At 35.6% G+C, this 21048-nt stretch overlaps 1 protein-coding gene across 2 annotated transcripts; it reads left to right on the top strand.

Annotated features, from left to right (window-relative positions):
• Positions 1-2442: 2442 nt before the first annotated feature.
• Positions 2443-20679, top strand: LOC138315620 (uncharacterized). 2 transcript variants are annotated; one of them, XM_069256784.1, is made up of 4 exons: positions 2443-2865; positions 16112-16221; positions 17043-17274; positions 18227-20679. In XM_069256784.1, the coding sequence occupies exons 2-4, from the start codon at positions 16153-16155 to the stop codon at positions 19033-19035; spliced, it is 1110 nt and encodes a 369-aa protein (XP_069112885.1). In that variant the 5' UTR covers positions 2443-2865; positions 16112-16152; the 3' UTR covers positions 19036-20679. The 2 variants fall into 2 exon arrangements, with proteins under 2 accessions (XP_069112885.1, XP_069112877.1); XM_069256776.1 differs by having other exon boundaries at positions 2443-2873.
• The last annotated feature ends 369 nt before the right edge of the window (positions 20680-21048 follow it).

Raw genomic sequence — 21048 nt, 5'->3', positions numbered from 1 at the left:
TGAGCTTATACAATGTTAACAATGCTTTTTTGTTGATGTTGTTTTTACTGATTGATAAGAGGTCAAATAACTGATTAGAAATAATAGTTTGCTGTTGGCAAACATTTTTGCTGCGTCAAGCCAAATATGAAAAATTTGCTAAAAAATTACCATTTTTGAGCTTAAAATCCGATTTTTTCATTTCCTGCGTAGAAATAACTACATATATTGGATTATATGGTCCTGATATGTAATTGTTGTTCTATTGTGGTCATTTTGATGCCTCATTTGTCTTATATAGAAATATAAGTTGCCTCTCAGTGGTGTTATTACATCTATATCCATTAGCCGGATGAGATTTTCAGTGACCTCGATTCCGAACTCAAAGATGCACTCGGTTCTTTCCGTTGTAAACATTCAATGCCGACAGATACAATTTCTTGTTGTGTTTGGCGATATTTTAACGTTGATAAACATTGCCAATAGTTCAAATTAAATGTTGTAATTTTGAAAACTTTCTAATTTCAGGCATAAGAACGTTTGTAGGAAGTCAAAAACGCTAAGAAATCTATGTAAATCTAATGATTTAGTAACTTTAAACAGATACCATTTTTGAGCTTAAAATCCGATTTTTTCCATCTCCTGCGTAGAAATCACTACGTATATTGGATTATTTGGTCCTGATATGTATTAATTGTTCTATTGTGGTCATTTCGATACCTCATTTGCCTACTTCGTTTGAAATATGTTATGACTATTTTTCAATCTTTAGTGAAATTCGATATGGCGGCCATCTTGATGACGTCATAACCGGAAGTTCATCCCAGTTTATACAATGTTACCTCTCGATTTCGTTATCAGTGGGTCATAAGGCTTCAGAAAAACATTGGTTCGTTAAGTTGTGGGGGGGGGGTGGGGGGGGGGGGGGGGGGGGGGGGGCTGCACGTAGACCCCCCCTAGATCCCGGCCTAGTAAGAACTGTACCTGCTGCCCCTTTGCATGATCGTAGAAGGCGACTGAATTTAGAACCTGATCTTCCAAATTGTCTCTGTTGAAACGCTCGCTATGTGATTTAGGCGCTGGGTTATGTCCCCTCACATCATAGACGGGTTAACGTGACCGGATAGGATTTGTGTGTCTGGTGTCTTTGGCGGCATGCGTGCTACAGTGGAAAAACACTATAGAAGGGCAAGAGATCCACTATTTCAAGGGGACACAACACGAATATACCGCGGCCTCCCAAAACATACATACAATCACACACCGCAACACAATGTAGGCAGGGGAGGTAGTCCTTTGACTACCCTGGCTGTCACCCTAACCCTATGTGACCTTAGGATGTATTCATCTTAACCAAGTTATTTCAATATACATATGTAGTACGAAACAGCAATCTCAAGCTATCAATCAGATCGCTGTACAATGAAAGTATGCAGCGAAACCATTAAAAATTGTGTTAAAAAGCAAAATGTTTAACACAGTAACTGTGACCTTAATGTTCTTCTGTTTCCTCCACTGAAAGTCGCAAGTCCATGTTTTGCAGATAGAAACTGCAAAACAATTATTTCCATTGACCGTTGACATCAGAGAGAACCATGATTACTGAAACGATCGATGTTCTTGATAGCATACAATATGCAACTGACCCTAAGGTATCGTCAGGAAAAATATTTCGCTTATCACTTGGTGGCCGTAAACGGCCCAAATTAATACCAACTCAATATACGTTTTCAAAGGTAAAATTTAAGTTTTGGGTTTCCATATTTTTTACATGAAATATTCACGTATATTATTATTGATTTTCTAGCATCATGGAATATAATTACAAATATCTATTCAATATTTTGTTGCAGTATTTGCGATATTTGTAGAAATCCGTGTAGATTACTATATAACACTTAACGAAGGAATAATTATCCACATTCAAACATAAAGTATATAAGTGTATTCAGGCCTTGTGATATTGTTTGAGATTGAAACAATATCTGATAATGACGCGTGCGAAACAAACTAGACAAAAGGCCATGTAAAGCTGATTGTATCTGGGTACGCGTGAAGATTGCCAAGTCCACGACCAATTCATAGTATTGAGTGTAGTAATGATTAAACAATGAACACGTCTGAACTCTCAGGTTTATAAATCGGCGTGTTATCAGCGGGCTGTATCGTGGTGATTTCTTACCCACATTAGATTATCTAAATTATATACATTTCTTCGTCTATTGTCACATATCGTTAGGTATATATACAGTAAAAACTGCATATTCCTACGTACAAGTATGTCTTGTCGAGCCAAAACTAACAGACTTGTACAAACAATTGCTGAATTCTTAACGTAAAGACGTCAATTTAACAAAGATAATATTTAAACAAAAATTTATCTTATTTAAATCTTGAATTGATTCGTGTATTTTGGAGTTAAATGGCTGTACATTTCAAATTGAAACTTTCTACTATTGAAATAACGTTCCAGTCTAAGATTACTAAAATTTAAATCTCGTTTTAAACACTTAAGGTTAGGCCTTAAGATTGAGTGATATAATCCTATTGTTCAATACACATCTATTGTGAAGTGATTTCGAGGTTAATAGAGCCTCACTGGTCCGCTTAGCGTCCCTTTAATTCTCGAGTGTGGTCGTCTAGTAAATGTCAACAGACCCTAGTGGCGTGGCAGGGGTAATAAGAATTCCCATGGGATAGCATCCAGAAACTAATCATTACTAGCCCGAAACTCCTGGACAGTCAGCGCAGACATCTTCGGTGACGGAAAATATTCATGGGAAACATTTTGTAACATATCGAATTTGAATACCTCTGTAACCGGTGTGTCCAGCTATGTGAAGACTTTCATACATGTATACGTGTGTTTCATAATGGACTTAATTAGTAAGTAGGTAAGTATATAGCCCCATAAAAATATTTATTTCGTAAACGACAGAATTATATTTTGTACAATGAAATTATGTACTATTGCGCGAATGAATTTGTTATCGACGACATATTGTTGTATTTTACAATATGAATTCACTTAAAAAGTACTGATATCGTGTGACAGAACATGTGTGTCAATTTATCATATAAAAACACTGGAAGTACGACTACAAAGGTATAAACAAAGTTAGAAATAGAAAGTTCATCGATTTTAAATGATTTTATTTTTGTACAATTGGTGAGGTATTCCAGCACATCTATGTGTAAGCCAAACAATATCACGCAGTGACAAACATTTCCAAATCACCGTTTAGATACCAAAAAAAAAAATGCAGGAAACGTTTTTTTTTTAAATAACAATCAACACAAAGCAACTAATTATTGAATCTATTCAGGAAAATTGTTGGTACAAATAGTTCTGCAGCTTTAGCGTTACGTAAAAGTTCCTTTTAAAGAAGAAGATGGAGAATATTGGGGAATGGGGCTGGTGGACGTGGTTTATAATTTCGATAAATTTAGTTTATTAGCAAAAACGTTTAAATATGTCACAATTGAGTCTGATAATCTTCCTACATTGTGTCAGCAATCCTCAACCTCGCTGGTGTAAGTTGCCCGACTCTGCTCACAGTGCAGTGAGATGTTTAATCTTCAACGCCAAACTCTGTCGTGTTCTTATACAGTCTCTGGTTGATAATGGGGCGTTAAATACAATAGACAGAATGCAATGAGAACTTCTAAAGACACTTTCAAGTGCTACTATTGGAAGGATGTGATTATAACGCGCACAAACACAATAAGATTTCGCTCGATCGCAACCATTTTATCATATGGTCACTGGTGTATATCTCATTATATCTAAATATCTAAAGTATGGACAATACATTAACGCTTACAGAATGTATGGATGATATTCATATGTTTGTCTAATTTACCATATCTTATCAAAGTTGAATGTAAACAACAGATTATTCATGAGGGACAAAATTGACTTTTAAACGCCTTAGTCAATACATTTCTCGACTTGAACCAATATTAAGATAAGATCAAGGGGGTGAATTCATTAAGAGGCTAAAAATGAGAAAATTGTGCTTTTATTCATTCACTTTTGTGCAAATGAAGCCAAAGTTATAAATTATGGGGCAATTTCGCGTTACGGAGGTGGAGCTGAGAGATTATAGGGGCGGTAAATGTAAATTCCCTGGGTCGGGTAATCAGCAGATGGTTCTAAGGATATTGATAAACAATTAAGTCCTATAATTTTGATTAAACTATAATTTTTAAGACTGTATAGTGAGTTAAAATAGAATGATGATTTTCCACATAAACTGCTCCAAATATCAAGGTTAACAAAACAAAGTCGATGAGCGTTTCTTAAATTACTTCAATATTTCAGACGGCTTTTTAATTTCCCAACAGAGAGATAAACTAAACTGTTAAACTTTTATTAAGATTACAAGGTCAACTGAAAAATATGTCTTCATATTCTTATTGTATATGCTATTTGAACGTAATCAATGCATTGTGACATGTTTATGAAGCAATCCCGTTAACAGGTTATTAAAAGTTTAAATTTAATAGGGATATTATGAAGCAGCATCTTAAGACTATTTGAAGGTGATCAAAGATTGTCTAAAATAGAGTCATTTTGTTTTCGGCAGTAACATCAAACCATGTTTGTCATATTAACCATGTGTGATGATGTTTTTGCGCCGTTACAGAAACGCTGTTTAAGAATGTTTAATATAAAGTGTCATGGTATTAACGGAAACAGGCTTACCTCGGTTTTAATGTGTTATCCTATTAGTTGACATTGTGCTGTAATGATTCGCTATAATTTTTCTAATAGACGTCTACAAAATTTCGAACATGACAATGGATTATGTTAGGAAATTTTGAAGTCCCACTTAGATATTCAGCCAACTTTAAATTTGTTAAGATATAAATCGTCAATAGCTAATGATATCTTCAGGAATTTCTAAGACACCAGGAAACTGTAGTGTCAGCGGTTTGAAAAAGTAACCATCATATGCCCAGTATAATCACCCGGTGATGTTTTGTAAACCAAGTGACGGTATAGCAATAATTCTTTTGCATTTTTTATTTATTTTTGTAGTTGATGTGTTTTTACTGATTGATAAGAGGTCAAATAACTTATTACGAATAATAGTTTGTTGTTGGGAAACATTTTTGCTGCGTCAAAAATATGAAATATAAAAAAAAATGCTTAAACAGATACCATTTTTGAGCTTAAAATCCGATTTTTTCCATCTCCTGCGAAGAAATCACTACGTATATTGGATTATTTGGTCCTGGTATGTATTAATTGTTCTATTGTGGTCATTTCGATACCTCATTTACCTACTTCGTTTGAAACATGTTATGTTTGTTTTTCAAATTTTAGTGAAATTCGAGATTGCGGCCATATTGATGACGTCATAACCGGAAGTTCATCCCAACTTATGCAATGCTAACATTTTGATTTGTGACCAGTGGGTCATAAGGGTTAAAAAAAATTGGTTCGGGGTGCATGTGTAACCCTCTTAGCCCATGGCCTAATGGGAGAGACTTGTCAAATACGGTTCTGATTCTCTTTGCAGTGAATGATATTTGGGACATTTCAGAAGTTAGGATATATCTGAAAATGTGGTAAAAGGAAACTGAATGGACAGAAAATGATTTACCGATATTAATCTACTAATCTGTGAAGAAATGTCCCAAACAAAATGTATTATAAAGAGATCGACTGTCATTGTGAAAACTTCAATTTATTTAATATAGTAACAAAATACCCTCTCCTAGAGGATGGTTCTGCTGACGAAGCATGGTGATTAAATTCAACCAATAACAGTTAATTACTTCAGCGTGAAACCAATCCGCTATATAAGGTATTACTGTATATAAATCATGAAGAATGGACCAATGGTAGGAGACACCTGATATATGACCATACTCGTCAATCTAGTTTACGTGTGTTACAACGAGAAGATAAAATAGAAACTCCAAATATTGCCACACATTGTGAAAAACTGATTAGACTTGCGTGAGAACAGTAGAGGGAAAATTTTAACAGGCTCGAGTTCCCTTTCGTTTGTTTTCCATCGGTCGTGCTAACTGGTAATTGTAAGTAGTGCTATGCTACCACAATGGATGGGAGGGGTGTTATATCAATACGAATGAGGATTTAAACTGCCTAGTTCAAGTTTACGTATTTATATTTTTTCAATTAAAACCAGTGTTATCTTTAATTACGAGTGAGTTGTTGAGTCAGTGTCGATGTGACCTGATCTGACATTATAATGGGCTATATTACATTCAATAATTATTTATCGGGGATGAAAATACCTCTCACTTCTTGTCATATTTCCATCAAATACACTAAAACTTCATAGAACTATGCTGTTTTACTTGGCAATGTAGATACAGGAGCGTAGGAAGCGGGTGTGGGGAGGTGGGGGTCGGGGTTGGAGGGGGTCAGGGGAGGGGGGCAATGGCCTCCCCGTTTCCCAGGACGAGGGCAAACATTTCTTGTTGCCACCCCCCTCCATTTTTGCCGACTGAAATGTTCTAAAATTGCACATTTGAAAGAAAAAAGGGTCCTCCTGCACATTTTCGTGAACTACTAGACTTAAAATGTCAATCAGGGGATTCTACGTACTATTTTAAAAAATGTCTCTTAAAAGATTCATCTGTTTATATGACTTAGCAAAACAATTAATTCATTATTATTTTGTGTTAAACAAATAATGTACCGATGGTGTGAAGCCAGTATGTTCAGACCGAGTTGCATAGATATGACGGCATTCACAATTACCAATTCTTCATGCTGGTAACTTTAAATAAAAAAAAGTATTATGTTAAGAACGCTTTAAAATCATTAAAAATATATCGTAAAACTCATCACAGCCATTCTAAATCTAATATTTTTTACCCGGGGGGAGACCCTCGGACCTCCTCAAACACCCAAATCTCGCGCCTTCATGCGCTCCTACATTCATCAAAATACATCGTAAAAATTCTAAATCGTAATGTATTTCCCGGGGGAGACCCCCGGACCCCTCAAACACCAAATTCTCGCGTCTTCGGCGCTCGCAAATTCATCAAAATGCATCGTTAAACTCATCTTAGCCATTCTAAATCGTAATATTTTTTGTCTCGTAGGAGAGATTGTCGCCCCCCCCCCCCCCCCAAACACACCAAAAATATCGCACCTTTGGCGCTATTTGCCCCCCCCCCCTATTACGTTTCTTTCTACGCCACTGAGATACGCTGTAAATGTATCGGCTATTACGCTTAATCAGGCCAATGTAACCGATAAAATATAAGTTGCCTCTCAGTGGTGTTATTACATCTATATCCATTAGCCGGATGAGATTTTCAGTGACCTCGATTCCGAACTCAAAGATGCACTCGGTTCTTTCCGTTGTAAACATTCAATGCCGACAGATACAATTTCTTGTTGTGTTTGGCGATATTTTAACGTTGATAAACATTGCCAATAGTTCAAATTAAATGTTGTAATTTTGAAAACTTTCTAATTTCAGGCATAAGAACGTTTGTAGGAAGTCAAAAACGCTAAGAAATCTATGTAAATCTAATGATTTAGTAACTTTAAACAGATACCATTTTTGAGCTTAAAATCCGATTTTTTCCATCTCCTGCGTAGAAATCACTACGTATATTGGATTATTTGGTCCTGATATGTATTAATTGTTCTATTGTGGTCATTTCGATACCTCATTTGCCTACTTCGTTTGAAATATGTTATGCTTATTTTTCAAATTTTAGTGAAATTCGAGATTGCGGCCATATTGATGACGTCATAACCGGAAGTTCATCCCAACTTATGCAATGCTTACATTTTGATTTGTGACCAGTGGGACATAAGGGTAAAAAAATTGGTTCGGGGTGCATGTGTAACCCTCTTAGCCCATGGCCTAATGGGAGAGACTTGTCAAATACGGTTCTTGATTCTCTTTGCAGTGAATGATATTTGGGACATTTCAGAAGTTAGGATATATCTGAAAATGTGGTAAAAGGAAACTGAATGGACAGAAAATGATTTACCGATATTAATCTACTAATCTGTGAAGAAATGTCCCAAACAAATGTATTATAAAGAGATCGACTGTCATTGTGAAAAATTTCAATTTATTTAATATAGTAACAAAATACCCTCCTAGAGGATTGTTCTGCTGACGAAGCATGGTGATTAAATTCAACCAATAACAGTTAATTACTTCAGCGTGAAACCAATCCGCCTATATAAGGTATTACTGTATATAAATCATGAAGAATGGACCAATGGTACGAGACACCTGATATATGACCATACTCGTCAATCTAGTTTTACGTGTGTTACACGAGAAGATAAAATACAAACTCCAAATATTGCCACTCATTGTGAAAAACTGATTGGACTTGCGTGAGAACAGTAGAGGGGAAATTTTAACAGGCTCGAGTTCCCTTTCGTTTGTTTCCCCTCGGTCGTGCTAACTGGTAATTGTAAGTAGTGCTATGCTACCACAATGGATGGGAGGGGTGTTATATCAATACGAATGAGGATTTAAACTGCCTAGTTCAAGTTTACGTATTTATATTTTCAAAACTATCAATTAAAACCAGTGTTATCTTTAATTACGAGTGAGTTGTTGAGTCAGTGTCGATGTGACCTGATCTGACATTAACAATGGGCTATATTTACATTCAATAATTATTTATCCGCTCCTTAACAATCCGGATGGCAGGGTTTGATATTACACGTTATGGCTATATTATCTTACAAGGAACCTGCCTAATCTCGATCATGTATACTTGTCGAGTGTGTACTACATACATTATATGTTAAGAGTTTTAATTACGTGAACATGCACCAGTAAGCAGAAACATAACGATGAGAGCTGTGCATATGTCTTTATTCGTGATCATTTGTATAATGTTGATTATAAATATAAACTATATAGCTATAGGTGACATTGAGATAATATATAGGCTACATGAAGTTTTCTTAAAAGCAGTTACTGAAATTATCCACATCAAAGCGAACTTTATTGATTCCATAACTGACGGAAAATCACAGAAGCATGCTACTTCTGTCTGTAACTATAGCTAGTTTAAGTTTTCAGACATCTCCGTGTACTTCCGTCAGAACACAAGCAACATTTAAGTCAACTCGAATACACAATGATTATCCTCACTAATTAATAAGAACATTGAGGAGGAATGTTGAATGATTAATGTCACAAACTAATAAATACATCACCAAAATAAAGTGATTGAAAGTGTTGACTGATGATTGAGTTTTGGCTGATACATTAGTTACGTTTTGTGTATGATACAATAATGTAAACTGTAATGTTATATTTCATCGAGATGAAAAAAGGAAACTAAAACTCAGTGAAAAGAAAAGATGGCAAGATATTTTTTCTTTATATATTCGGTTTCAAGTTTCTTTCAATAATACCATTTCATTACATATGTATGCCGAAGTAAATATTTTCAGCAATATTAATATCTGTCGTGATACAGACAGGTCAGAGGTCACAAACCACACACATAAACTACCCAAACATTGTGTTATTAAGTTTACATTAATGCACATTGCTTGGTTGAGAATAAAGGTTTTTAAAACAATCAGCAATCTTTGGCAATCGTACAATTTATACAGACTGAGTAAGCAATGTTTGATATTAACTTGTGTAGTTTAATCATACCTACACAATTTACAGGTATATTATTTTTCTATCGATTATTGCTGAGACGCGCCTACACAATAGCTGTGATATTTCACAGATAAACAATACCTATAGCATGTCCGTGTTTAGTCTACATGTGTGTTGTTAAATTTTGATTGGAGAATAATTCGATATAAGTACCGACCTCACTAAGTAAATCCTTAACAGGTGGCAGGTCCTATATCTAAGGTGACGAAAGGTCAAATTTGAAAGCTTCCAGGGGATATAAAAGCTAGAAATGTTAAACAAAACTGTCCCAATTTATCATTTATAAAAAACAGGATCGAACGAAACAGATGACACTATATACCCGTCCCTAATCCATGGTGGGCATAGGCAACACCTAGAACAGCTCACTGACTTCAAAGTCTGCTATTCTGACACCCATCTTAATGGAAGTCTGCTATTCTGACACCCATCTTAATGGAAGTCTGCTATTCTGACACCTGTCATTAACGAAGTCTGCTATTCTGACACCTGCCTTTGCCTACGTCTGCTATTCTGACACCTGTCTTTGCCTACGTCTGCTATTCTGACACCTGTCTTTGCCTACGTCTGTTATTCTGACACCTGTCTTTGCCTACGTCTGCTATTCTGACACCTGCCTTCAGTCTTATTCTGAACCTGTCTGTTATTCTGACTCCTGTCTTTGCCTACGTCTGCTATTCTGACACATGTCACTAGCGAAGTCTGTTATTCTGACTCCTGTCTTTGCCGAAGTCTGTTATTCTGACTCCTGTCTTTACCGAAGTCTGCTATTCTGACTCATGACTTTACCAACGTCTGCTTTTCTGACACCTGTTTTTACCGACGGCTGCTATTTTGGCGCATGTCTTTACTGAAGTCTGATATTCTAACATATGACTTAACCTATGTCTGCTATTCTGACACCTGTCATTACTGAGGTCTGCTATTCTGACACCTGTCTTTACCTAAGTCTGCTATTCTGACACCTGTCTTTACCTACGTCTGCTATTCTGACACCTGTCTTTACCTACGTCTGCTATTCTGACACCTGTCTTTACCTACGTCTGCTATTCTGACACCTGTCTTTACCTACGTCTGCTATTCTGACACCTGTCTTTACCGAAGTCTGCTATTCTGACACCTTGTCTTTAACTACTTCTGCTATTCTGACACCAGTCTTTACCGGAAGTTCTGCTATTCTGATACCTGTCTTTACCGAAGTCTGCTATTCTGATACCTGTCTTTACCGAAGACTGCTATTCTGACCTACCTGTCTTTACCGAAGTCTTACCTACAAGTCTGCTATTCTGACACCTGTCTTTACCGAAGTCTGCTATCTAGACACCTGTCTTTACCTACGTCTGCTATTCTGATACCTGCTGCTTTACTCTACGTCTGCTATTCTCATCGACACCTGTCTTTAGGTTACCTACGTCTGCTATTCTGACACCTGTCTTTACCTAAATTTGCTATTCTGACACCTGTCTTTACCTACGTCTGCTATTCTGACACCTGTCTTTACCGAAGTCTTACTATTCTGATACCTGTCTTTACCGGAAGTCTGCTTTACTGAAGTCTGCATGTACCTTTACCGAAGACGTCTGCTATTCTGACACCTGTCTTTACCTACGATCTGCTATTCTACCTGACCTGTCTTTACCGACGTCTGCTATTCTGATACCTGTCTTTACCGAATTACTGCTATTCTGACACCTGTCTTTACCTACGTCTGCTATTCTGACACCTGTCTTTACCGATCTGCACTGATTCTGACACTGTCTTTACCTACGTCTGCTATTCTGACACCTGTCTTTACCGAAGTCTGCTATTCTGATACCTGTCTTTACCGTACGTCTGCTATTCTGACACCTGTCTTTACCGAAGTCTGCTATTCTGACACCTGTCTTTACCGAAGTGTCTGCTATTCTGATACCTGTCTTTACCTACGTCTTGCTGCTATTCTGACACCTGTCTTTACCGACGTCTGCTATTCTGACACCTGTCTTTACCTACGTCTGCTATTCTGACACCTGTCTTTACCTACGAAATCTTTGCTATTCTGACACCTGTCTTTACCTAAGTCTGCTATTCTGACACCTGTCTTTACCGAAGTCTGCTATTCTGACACCTGTCTTTAAGTTAAACCTAGAGTCTGCTATTCTGACACCTGTCTTTACCTACGTCTGCTATTCACACCTGTCTTACAACGTGATCTACACCTGTCTTTACCTAAGTCTGCTATTCTGACACACTGTCTTTACCTACGTCTGCTATTCTGACACTTGTCTTTACCGAAGTCTGCTATGTCTGCTATTCTGACCTGTCTTTACCGAAGTCTGCTATTCTGACACCTGTCTTTACCGAAGTCTGCTATTCTGACACCTGTCTTTACCGAAGTCTGCTATTCTGACACCTGTCTTTACCGACGTCTGCTATTCTGACACCTGTCTTTACCGAAGTCTGCTATTCTGACACCTGTCTTTACCGAAGTCTGCTATTCTGACACCTGTCTTTACCGAAGTCTGCTATTCTGACACCTGTCTTTACCTACGTCTGCTTTGCTGACACCTGTCTTTATTGATGTCTGCTATTTTGATACCCGCCATTACTAAAGCTTTACATGTCATTTAAAGATATTTACACGACAAATGTAATCAATTTGCGCTGTACTGAGTACTTCCTGTCTTACTATATCTGTGTGCATACGGGATCGAGGAGCATTGTCGTTTACAATAGCTTTATGTATTCATATTTTAACTAACTATACAAAAATATTAATGAATTATTCATATAATCAATGAATTATCTTTGTAAACGGTCCATTAGTTTTAACAATTTCGAGAGATCATTTCACAGATCAGTAATTTTACGATATATAACGTGTACTATGTGCGCGCAGAGGATGTACTGACACACACTTACCCAGTGTCTGTAGGTAAAATATAATCATAACAATGCATATCTATATAATCTATTTGTGTTGTCCGAAGAGAGTCGAACGTTCTGGTACCAAGAATGGAAACAGCACATCAGGTACACGTATACACTGTGAAACTGTGCAAGTATGTATATTTGCATGCTTATATTCATATCATGTTACAATGTCACTATTAATTGTATTTACCGATTATATATCAGTTTTACAAAAATATAAATGTAATAATATTATATGGATCAAAGAGTCAATATAGGTTTCAAGTGTAAAATCTTCAAAGTATCAATACTTTTTTTTATTTACATGTGTCTGATATATGTCGTATAAAAACCAGAAAATCTTAATTTCGACATAAGACTTTACTATATACTATTGGAGACCTTATGTGGAGTCTATACGATATACAGTATATAGATGTATGCCCAAGTATTCATTAATTCTTTACGAGAAAATTAGGTACATTGTAAGTTTTCCCATGAATTAATTACGTTTTATTAATTATATACAAATCACGAAAAAATCAATACCTTCTCGCAGGGGAGGATAACTCTGTACAAGGAATTGAAGTCACTTTAAGTTTTTGTTATCCTAAGTTTTTTTAAACCCAAACAAAAAATAAACAACAAACCCTTATTACATCGTATTGTAAAATTTATTTCCGGAGCCAAATGTCGCACTTTTGGCTACAGAAAACCCAGGCTAAAAGACCTTACCATTTTCAATTCAGTAAAATAGTGAACTCCAGACGCCAGGTTATTATAAGCTTTATGTATGTACATACGACTTAATGTTGATTAGTCTAAGACCACGTGGGTGTTTGTCCATTGTTATTAACCAAACATCCAGTATAACGTAAAGTGGATAAAGAAATGCCGTTCTAACTCTCTCGTCATTAATCCACACAATATTGCCACTGCGTAAGTTACCACAGCTTAAATATAGCTCACCGATTTCATTAGATTGATTTGCTTTTCTTAACTTAGGATAATGAGGATAAAGCCATATCAATATGTCTATTTCAAACGCATCAAAAAAATCCTAATTCCTGACATACATTCAAATATCTTTTCTTATAATCATTAACAAACTTCAACTTCAAAATTTATTAGTCTCTTTACAAAATATATTGTGTCGATAAACATCTTTACAACAGTCAAGAAATTCAACATTGATGGAGGACAAATTATATGACATTTTTAAACATAACTTTGATGAATTTACATAAATTTCTCATTATTTTTATATTCTTTGAGTTCAGAAGCTGTGAAAATTTTATAATATTTGGTTTGGTGTAATAGTACTCATTAACATATAATTTCCTTTCTAATGTCAAAAACGGGCACTTTAATAAATAATGGAATTCATAACCAATATCATTGGTATCACAATAAGTACAAATTTTATCTTGATAATTCATATTAATCCATCTACCAGACTCCACAATGAATTTATGATTACTTGTTCTAAATTTACACATTAAAATTCTTTCATTATCATTTAATATATCAAAATATTTTTCAAAATTACATTCGTTCTTGTATATTCTATAGCAAATTGACTTTGAGGAACAAAAAATGTCATTATTCCATTTTTGTAAAAATTGGTCACATAATATTTGCTTAACTTGAGCTTTAACCCATTTTGGATTCAAATTGTGTTGGAACTGAGAGTGCCATATATACATCAGACCACATTCGTTTAAAATCTTTTGTACAAAAGTTAAGTATGGAACTACTCTGTTTTCATTTACAAAAAACATGATATAACATACTATACACTACAACATTTAATTTATTTTCTTTAGATAGAATCATTTTTGACCAATAATTAATCATTTTTATTTTAATGTCAATTATAAGTGGTCTAGTACACAGTTCGCCATATACCATGTAACTTGGTGTACTTTTTTTTAAAACCCAATAGCAGTTTACAAAATTTTAAATAAAATCACTCAATTTTTTGTACATTAGTAAAACCCCTTATCTCACAACCGTTTTTTCAAATAGTTCAAAAATACATCTAACCGATAAATTCAATTTTCTGCCTTTTCTCAAAATATCATACATAGCTATCGATGTTATTTTAATATTCTGACTCTTTGCACCATTAAATGAAGGTGTCTTTGAAAATGCTGTTCCTAAATAATTAACATGAAGACTTATTTACTGGTGAGATACACTTACAAAACATTATTGTCATTTCGTCCTGATACCGCCATTCCACCACCACCACATTGAAATACGTTTTTAGGGTTGAATTATCTTTCATAGATTTTAATTGATTTACTTAGGGCATATATAGCTATGACATCTAACCCTGTAATGCATTAACGACTACCTCTCTATAACGACCACCTATCTATAACGACCACCTCTCTATAACGAACACCTCTAACAATATAACGACACCCTCTATACGAACACATTATAACAACCATGTTTCTATTACGACCACCTCTCTATAACGATCTCATAACGATCACCACTGTATAACGACCACCACCCTGTATAACGAACACCTCTCTATATGTAAAATCATATACTTGAGTAATAAATTTGTCTAAGATAGTTTTATGGTGCCGGGCCAAGGTGTTTTACCTCATAGAGAAATCTAGCCCTGTCCCACTTGCTTCAGAACCAGACACTTTGTATTAACTTAGTATTTAATGCCTGTTTAACCTAAAGGCCTAACACAACAGTTAAAGCTTGACCGAAAGTCTACCCATTAGGATTAAGACCGAGGTCAATTTATGTCTATTAAATGTTTACCTGGCATTTCAGGTGAAAATCACACAGGTGTTGTGTATTACCTGTGCCACTCAGTAACGTTAATTTAAATCGAAAGTTTGCATGCCAATCACTACTGTTAGTATACTTTGTGTTAGAACCACGAAAAGTGATTCAGCACAAACTTTAATATATTTGGGATTTTTTAACAGGGGGTATTAAATCAATCTGGCAGTGATAAACCAGTCATTATATGGTCAGTGATCACACAACTGCTCATGACTTGCGGTGAGGATATAATTATTTACATCAGTTAACAGTATACAAGTAATTTACCATAGGCGGTTTGACACGATATTCTAACTCTTGGTATATCTATGTTCATTAACTTGGTAGTTTCGAGGTAATGAAATATGACGTCGGTAATATAATGTAAATACCCGCTTGATAATTATTATATTAACGAAATAAAATGTGTTTAGTTTAATAACATATGAAAACAACATGAAGAAAATTACATTACGATGATCATAGAACCTCCATTTTCTTGCTCGTTGTGACGCCAGGATGTGTTATTGGTAGTTAACTGGTTTTGGTAGGCGGAAATACGTTATGATATGATAATAAAGTCTCAGACGTGAAGTCAGGTCTGGATAACAATGCGATGAAATTACTGCCTCGCGCGAATTTTTTCAACTGATTTTGTCTTAATTATGCTTTGCCAGATACTTTTTAAGATATAAGCACAAACGGAATTAGTTTAGCAGAGATGACGCTGGTACAAGCTTCAGACATATACTAGCACACGATTATAACAACATTCCGAATGTTTCTGTCCACAGATAAAGTGGACGAGATGAGAAGAATGAGGACATAAGGGGCCATGTCTATACCGGACGCATGGACGACGGACAGGGTGGACTTCAATGGCAAGGCCAGGGTGGTCAATTTTGTGAGTGCAGATATTATTACTTCTGTCCATTCTAATACAGAAAGACGGTATTAACAAAGCCTGTTGAGGGTCGTATACCAAAAACAATCGTTATTTAATGTTCTAGCAATGCCAATATACTTTTTCTGTTATAAGTTCAGCAGGCTTCCTTACCGTAGTATAACCGTTGTCATTTCAATCACAATACATGGGAGAGAACTTTTACATACATTCTGTCATTTGGGATTCTCAGAGTTGCCTCCCGTTGTTTTAAATATAAGATAATATTTGAAATATCATATGATACTATTTAATACATATGTAGTAAAATCAATCATTGAAAGTGTTCAAACATAAATCAAACACCAATATTTTAATAAAGTTTTATTAAAGCAATACACATTAGAAAAATACCGTTATTCGTTTAAAGTGAATAGTCGGACAAAGGAAGGCTATAGTCGGTAAAATGGTGTTAAGATATCCAGTATAATTTCTGATAAAATAGAAAAATAAAATTTCTCATTAAATTCGCTCTGCATGCGAAAAAAATTAATTCATACTTTAGGAATCCTTCAACGTCATTCCGGCTGGCTATGTCCGTGCTGACATTTTTTTGGAGCATCACTTTCAAAGAGGTTGGAAAATTTATTTTTAGAATTTTGGGGCTTTTCTATTATTCAATTGTCAGTACTGGACAAAGTAAGCAGAACTGGACCGTCGTTTTGATATGTAAGGACTTCTGAAGGCAAATGAACGCATTTAGACTGGTTTTCTTTGCCCGACTATTCACTTTGATATATTTAAGATCTCAAAACTCATTCTTTACTAATTACTTATGACAGATGACTGGCATTAAAGATGTCGGGAACGCCAAGGTAAAAAATCTGTCCAAATCCAACACCAGCACTACCCACACCAGTCATAAATCCCGTTCTCAGAAAGTGCTTCAACTCAAGGCTAAACATTTCTCGGACAAGCCCGTGGTTCGAACCAATGGTCAAGACGACCGACCCCTGACCACTAAACCTCCGCTCTGTCCAGGGGCCTACTTCATGCCGTCCGAGAATCCGACAGGTAACTATATGATCACGTGTGCTAAGCAAAAAGTTCCATCCTGTTGTTCTTTTACATTACTCAATTTCCATTGTTCTATTTTTCTTGGGATTGTTTAATCTTTTGTCAAAGGTTCAAAGAAATCCAATCACTTTTTTCCGAGTCCGCATCCTTTTTTATTTTATTCGGTACATACATGATGGACAATACGGAACTTTCTTACCTCTTTCGCTCTATCAATACAAAATCGCTGTTAATGTACAGTTTAATATTATCAAAACAAAATACATGATAAATCATTAACAGTGGCTACGTTTCGGGAGATACCCGAGTCCTCAGGCCTTCATTTGTTTACATAAATATCCATGATGTCATAAATGGCCAAAGGAATTGGGACATCGCCTTGAAACTTTTAATGACTTGTGTTTAGATCACTGATTTGAATTGAAAACATCATAAAATTTATTGTTTAGATAATAGAGAACTATTTTTGATAAATAAAAAAACATTTATTGCTTCTTCTAAAAGCAAATGTTGTTCCTGTTTTATTGAATTGTAGTTAATGTCACCAAGCTAAACGTAAAAACACTGCAATGGCTTATCTCAGTGTTGTAAGCCCTATGTAAATTATGTTAGTGATACAAATATAGCATACCATTTGACGTAGTCATTTGAGGGAAGTCTCCGGACATCAATGTTTCCTTATATTAGAATGAACGCTTTTCTGCTTCATAATGCTATATTTTTAAAACATATTACCAACGTCAACTGGTCCATACGGGACGACAAGTAACCTTATGGAATGATGACTATCGCGTTTTACATTTTCTCCTATGAACTTTGTCTTACATGTAAAGAAGGACGTATCAGTCATACGAGATTTAATTACATAATGTGCCTTTTGCTCTTATTTTCCGAATTAGTTATATTTAAATTGTACATGTGAAAAATAACATTTGCTATATATTTTCAGCCACTTTGCTGACACAGATTAACGTTGGAACGAACAGACTAACAGAAAGCCAGAATGAGTATCTCGACTCTCTCCAAAACAAACCATCTACCCCACGAGGCGTACCCACAGTTGATATCGGGTGTGGTGGTTTTCTGTCGTCTGCAATCACTAACGATATCACGATGACAAAACGTGCATTTATCAGCGAGTCACAGGCACGTGAACGCAAGCAAACAGCACTTCGTAAGTCACAATCCATGGCAGTAAGGCCAAACGCAAATGCGGACCAAATTTCGAAGCCACATTCGCTTTTCAATAATTCGAACGAGTCACACACAGTCTTCAGTAGTTCAAACGATTCTCCACCTAGGCCAAGACCGGGGACTGGCGGCAAGTCTCTGTGTTACCACGAGTCATTCAAGCGTGGAGGCGATCTACTTCCGGTGTACGACAAGAGTGAATTAGATGCTTGTAACGAACAGATTGATCTTTTGTTGCCAGGTTTTGTGAGTGAAGCGACACCTAGGAAGTCTAGTCAGCCAAGTTCGGCCTCCCATCCTCGAACTCCAAACTGTTGTAGTTGTTGTAGTGTGTGTGATGGCGAATTCCGCTCCATGGTGCCAGGGGCAACGCCCACTTTAAACAGGAAATCAACACGAGCTGGGAGTACCAATGGAATTATGGGTACACCACAACAACATTGTGAGTGTAGACAATGTCACGAAGAAAATGGTTTGCCTGCTAAGAAATTGGTGCAATATCGCCATGGTGATGTGATAAAGACATTTGATTGGCTAACATCAGATTCACAGGAAACTGCACTCTGATATGCCGATTTTTTTTTGTTTACGAATATGCTTGACTGTGATATTTTTGTGCAATATGTTTTGATTTATGAATGTTGAAAAACTGAACGATGCTTAGAATCTAAGGAAAAACCCATCAAAGGCACCGGCTACGATAATTAAAAAGTTCTCGTCAAAAGCCAGCTATATTCCCGTGGCTTTGTTATTAGATGTTGTCTGATCGTCTGTTTAAAAACGCAAAATCAATAATTACTTAGTATTCCAATCGGTGAGGTATGTCTTGACAATAGCTTTTAACCGAACGTCTTTGAAATAAAATTTGCTTTTAAAGTGGCTATTTCTCTAGGCGGATGCAGTGTACCTTGCAAGTATTAAACTGTTATCAAGAAATCGTACTCGCGATGTTTTGTTATCATTCTCAGTTTGTAATGCTGTTTTTTATTATTATTTTGTGCATTTTTGGTTACCTACGTAATCCGCCTACACTACTACGTTGCGGTCTGGTACCGTTGGTTACTTGATACGATCTGCGTCGTTTTCCCAAAGAAATTCCGAACACTCATAATGAAGCTTTAGAAGAAAGTAACATAACCAAAGTACTGAATAATTTACTGTAGCGTTGATAATTTCTTAGGAATTTAAACTATTTTCTAACAATGATGTATCATATTTACATGTATGTACAAGGTACATATATTCTATAATTTCATTGTTTTTTATTGTGGCATATCAGACTTCATTTTGATCGAAACATTGGTAAAAAATAGCAAATTATGAATAAAACGCCTTATTTACTAGACTACTTCTAATGATAAAGGATAAAGTTTGAAGTAAAGAACAAGTCACTGAGGCCGTCATGCGGAGCTTCCTTCTCTAAATTCCAAAACAACACCTGGGTGATATATTTAGACATAAAACACCGATTCCCCTGTCTTGTGACCAAGGGGGCGTCGTTGAGTTTAGATACTGTGAGTGTGTTGTTTGGGTTGTTTCTGATTTGTTTAAACTAATTGATGATGCTGTAGCTTAAATTTTATATGACTTATTACGATAAGTAGATATATTACTGATTTCATCAATGCCGCTACTGCTTTAACTACTATAAATATTAATGATATTGTTGGCGAATGTGGAGTCGGTAAAAATGGTGATTGGGTGGATATGGATTTGGTGGACTTTTGCAGTGTGGCTTAGGATGGTTTTTGTGTTAATTGTTTTTATTGATCCTTCATGTGTGATTGTTTAGGAAATATATTCCACTGTTATTTCTTCCTTTTTGAGGTGTCATATTCAATATTTAGTAATTCTCTAAACACATGTAAATATATGTCATAACGTCCTTGGCAGGTTGGATCGGCAATGGATGTTATACGACTAGTGTCAGAAATCCCATCTCCAAAAAAAGAACGACCACTTTTTTTTTTCTTTTTCGAAAGGAAAATAAGCTGACAACACATTTTAAGATGCTCTACCGCTGACAAATGGTATTTTTTCTCTATCAAAAACATGAGCAGAGGAAAATATATTTTTCTTCAGTTACAAAAGTAACTTAATTTACACCATAACCACTTTGAAAAATTTGAACTTTTAATGTTACTTCAAGATGAAAATGAAAAAAATGTAAATAATTGCTCGCGAAAAAATCCATGTTACCGTATCCTTTATAGAATGAAGTACTGAATGCGCGTGCACCCAAAGTAAAATAAATTATATTATATCATTTTTTGTGTTAAATAAATATATATATATATATATATATATATATATATATATATACATGTACATGATTATACACCCACTGTTGTTAAAATGATGAGTAACATTTATGCTCTGTTGGCGGTGTAGCATTTTTATCACTTAGCACATACATTAATTATGCTTCATGATAGGGAATGTACTTCAAAAACGTTACTAAGAAAACAACGTAATGGCTTCCGTGAGGCCCGCATCTCGGTAAGTTTACCTATGTTTGTATTGTTATCAATCAACTTATCAATTACCGATGCCGTCTAAAGAACTTTACATGTATTCAAG

The sequence above is a fragment of the Argopecten irradians genome, chromosome 1 (genome assembly GCF_041381155.1).
Source record: "Argopecten irradians isolate NY chromosome 1, Ai_NY, whole genome shotgun sequence".
Lineage (NCBI taxonomy): Eukaryota > Metazoa > Mollusca > Bivalvia > Pectinida > Pectinidae > Argopecten > Argopecten irradians.
This window is presented reverse-complemented; position numbering and strand designations above follow the sequence as displayed.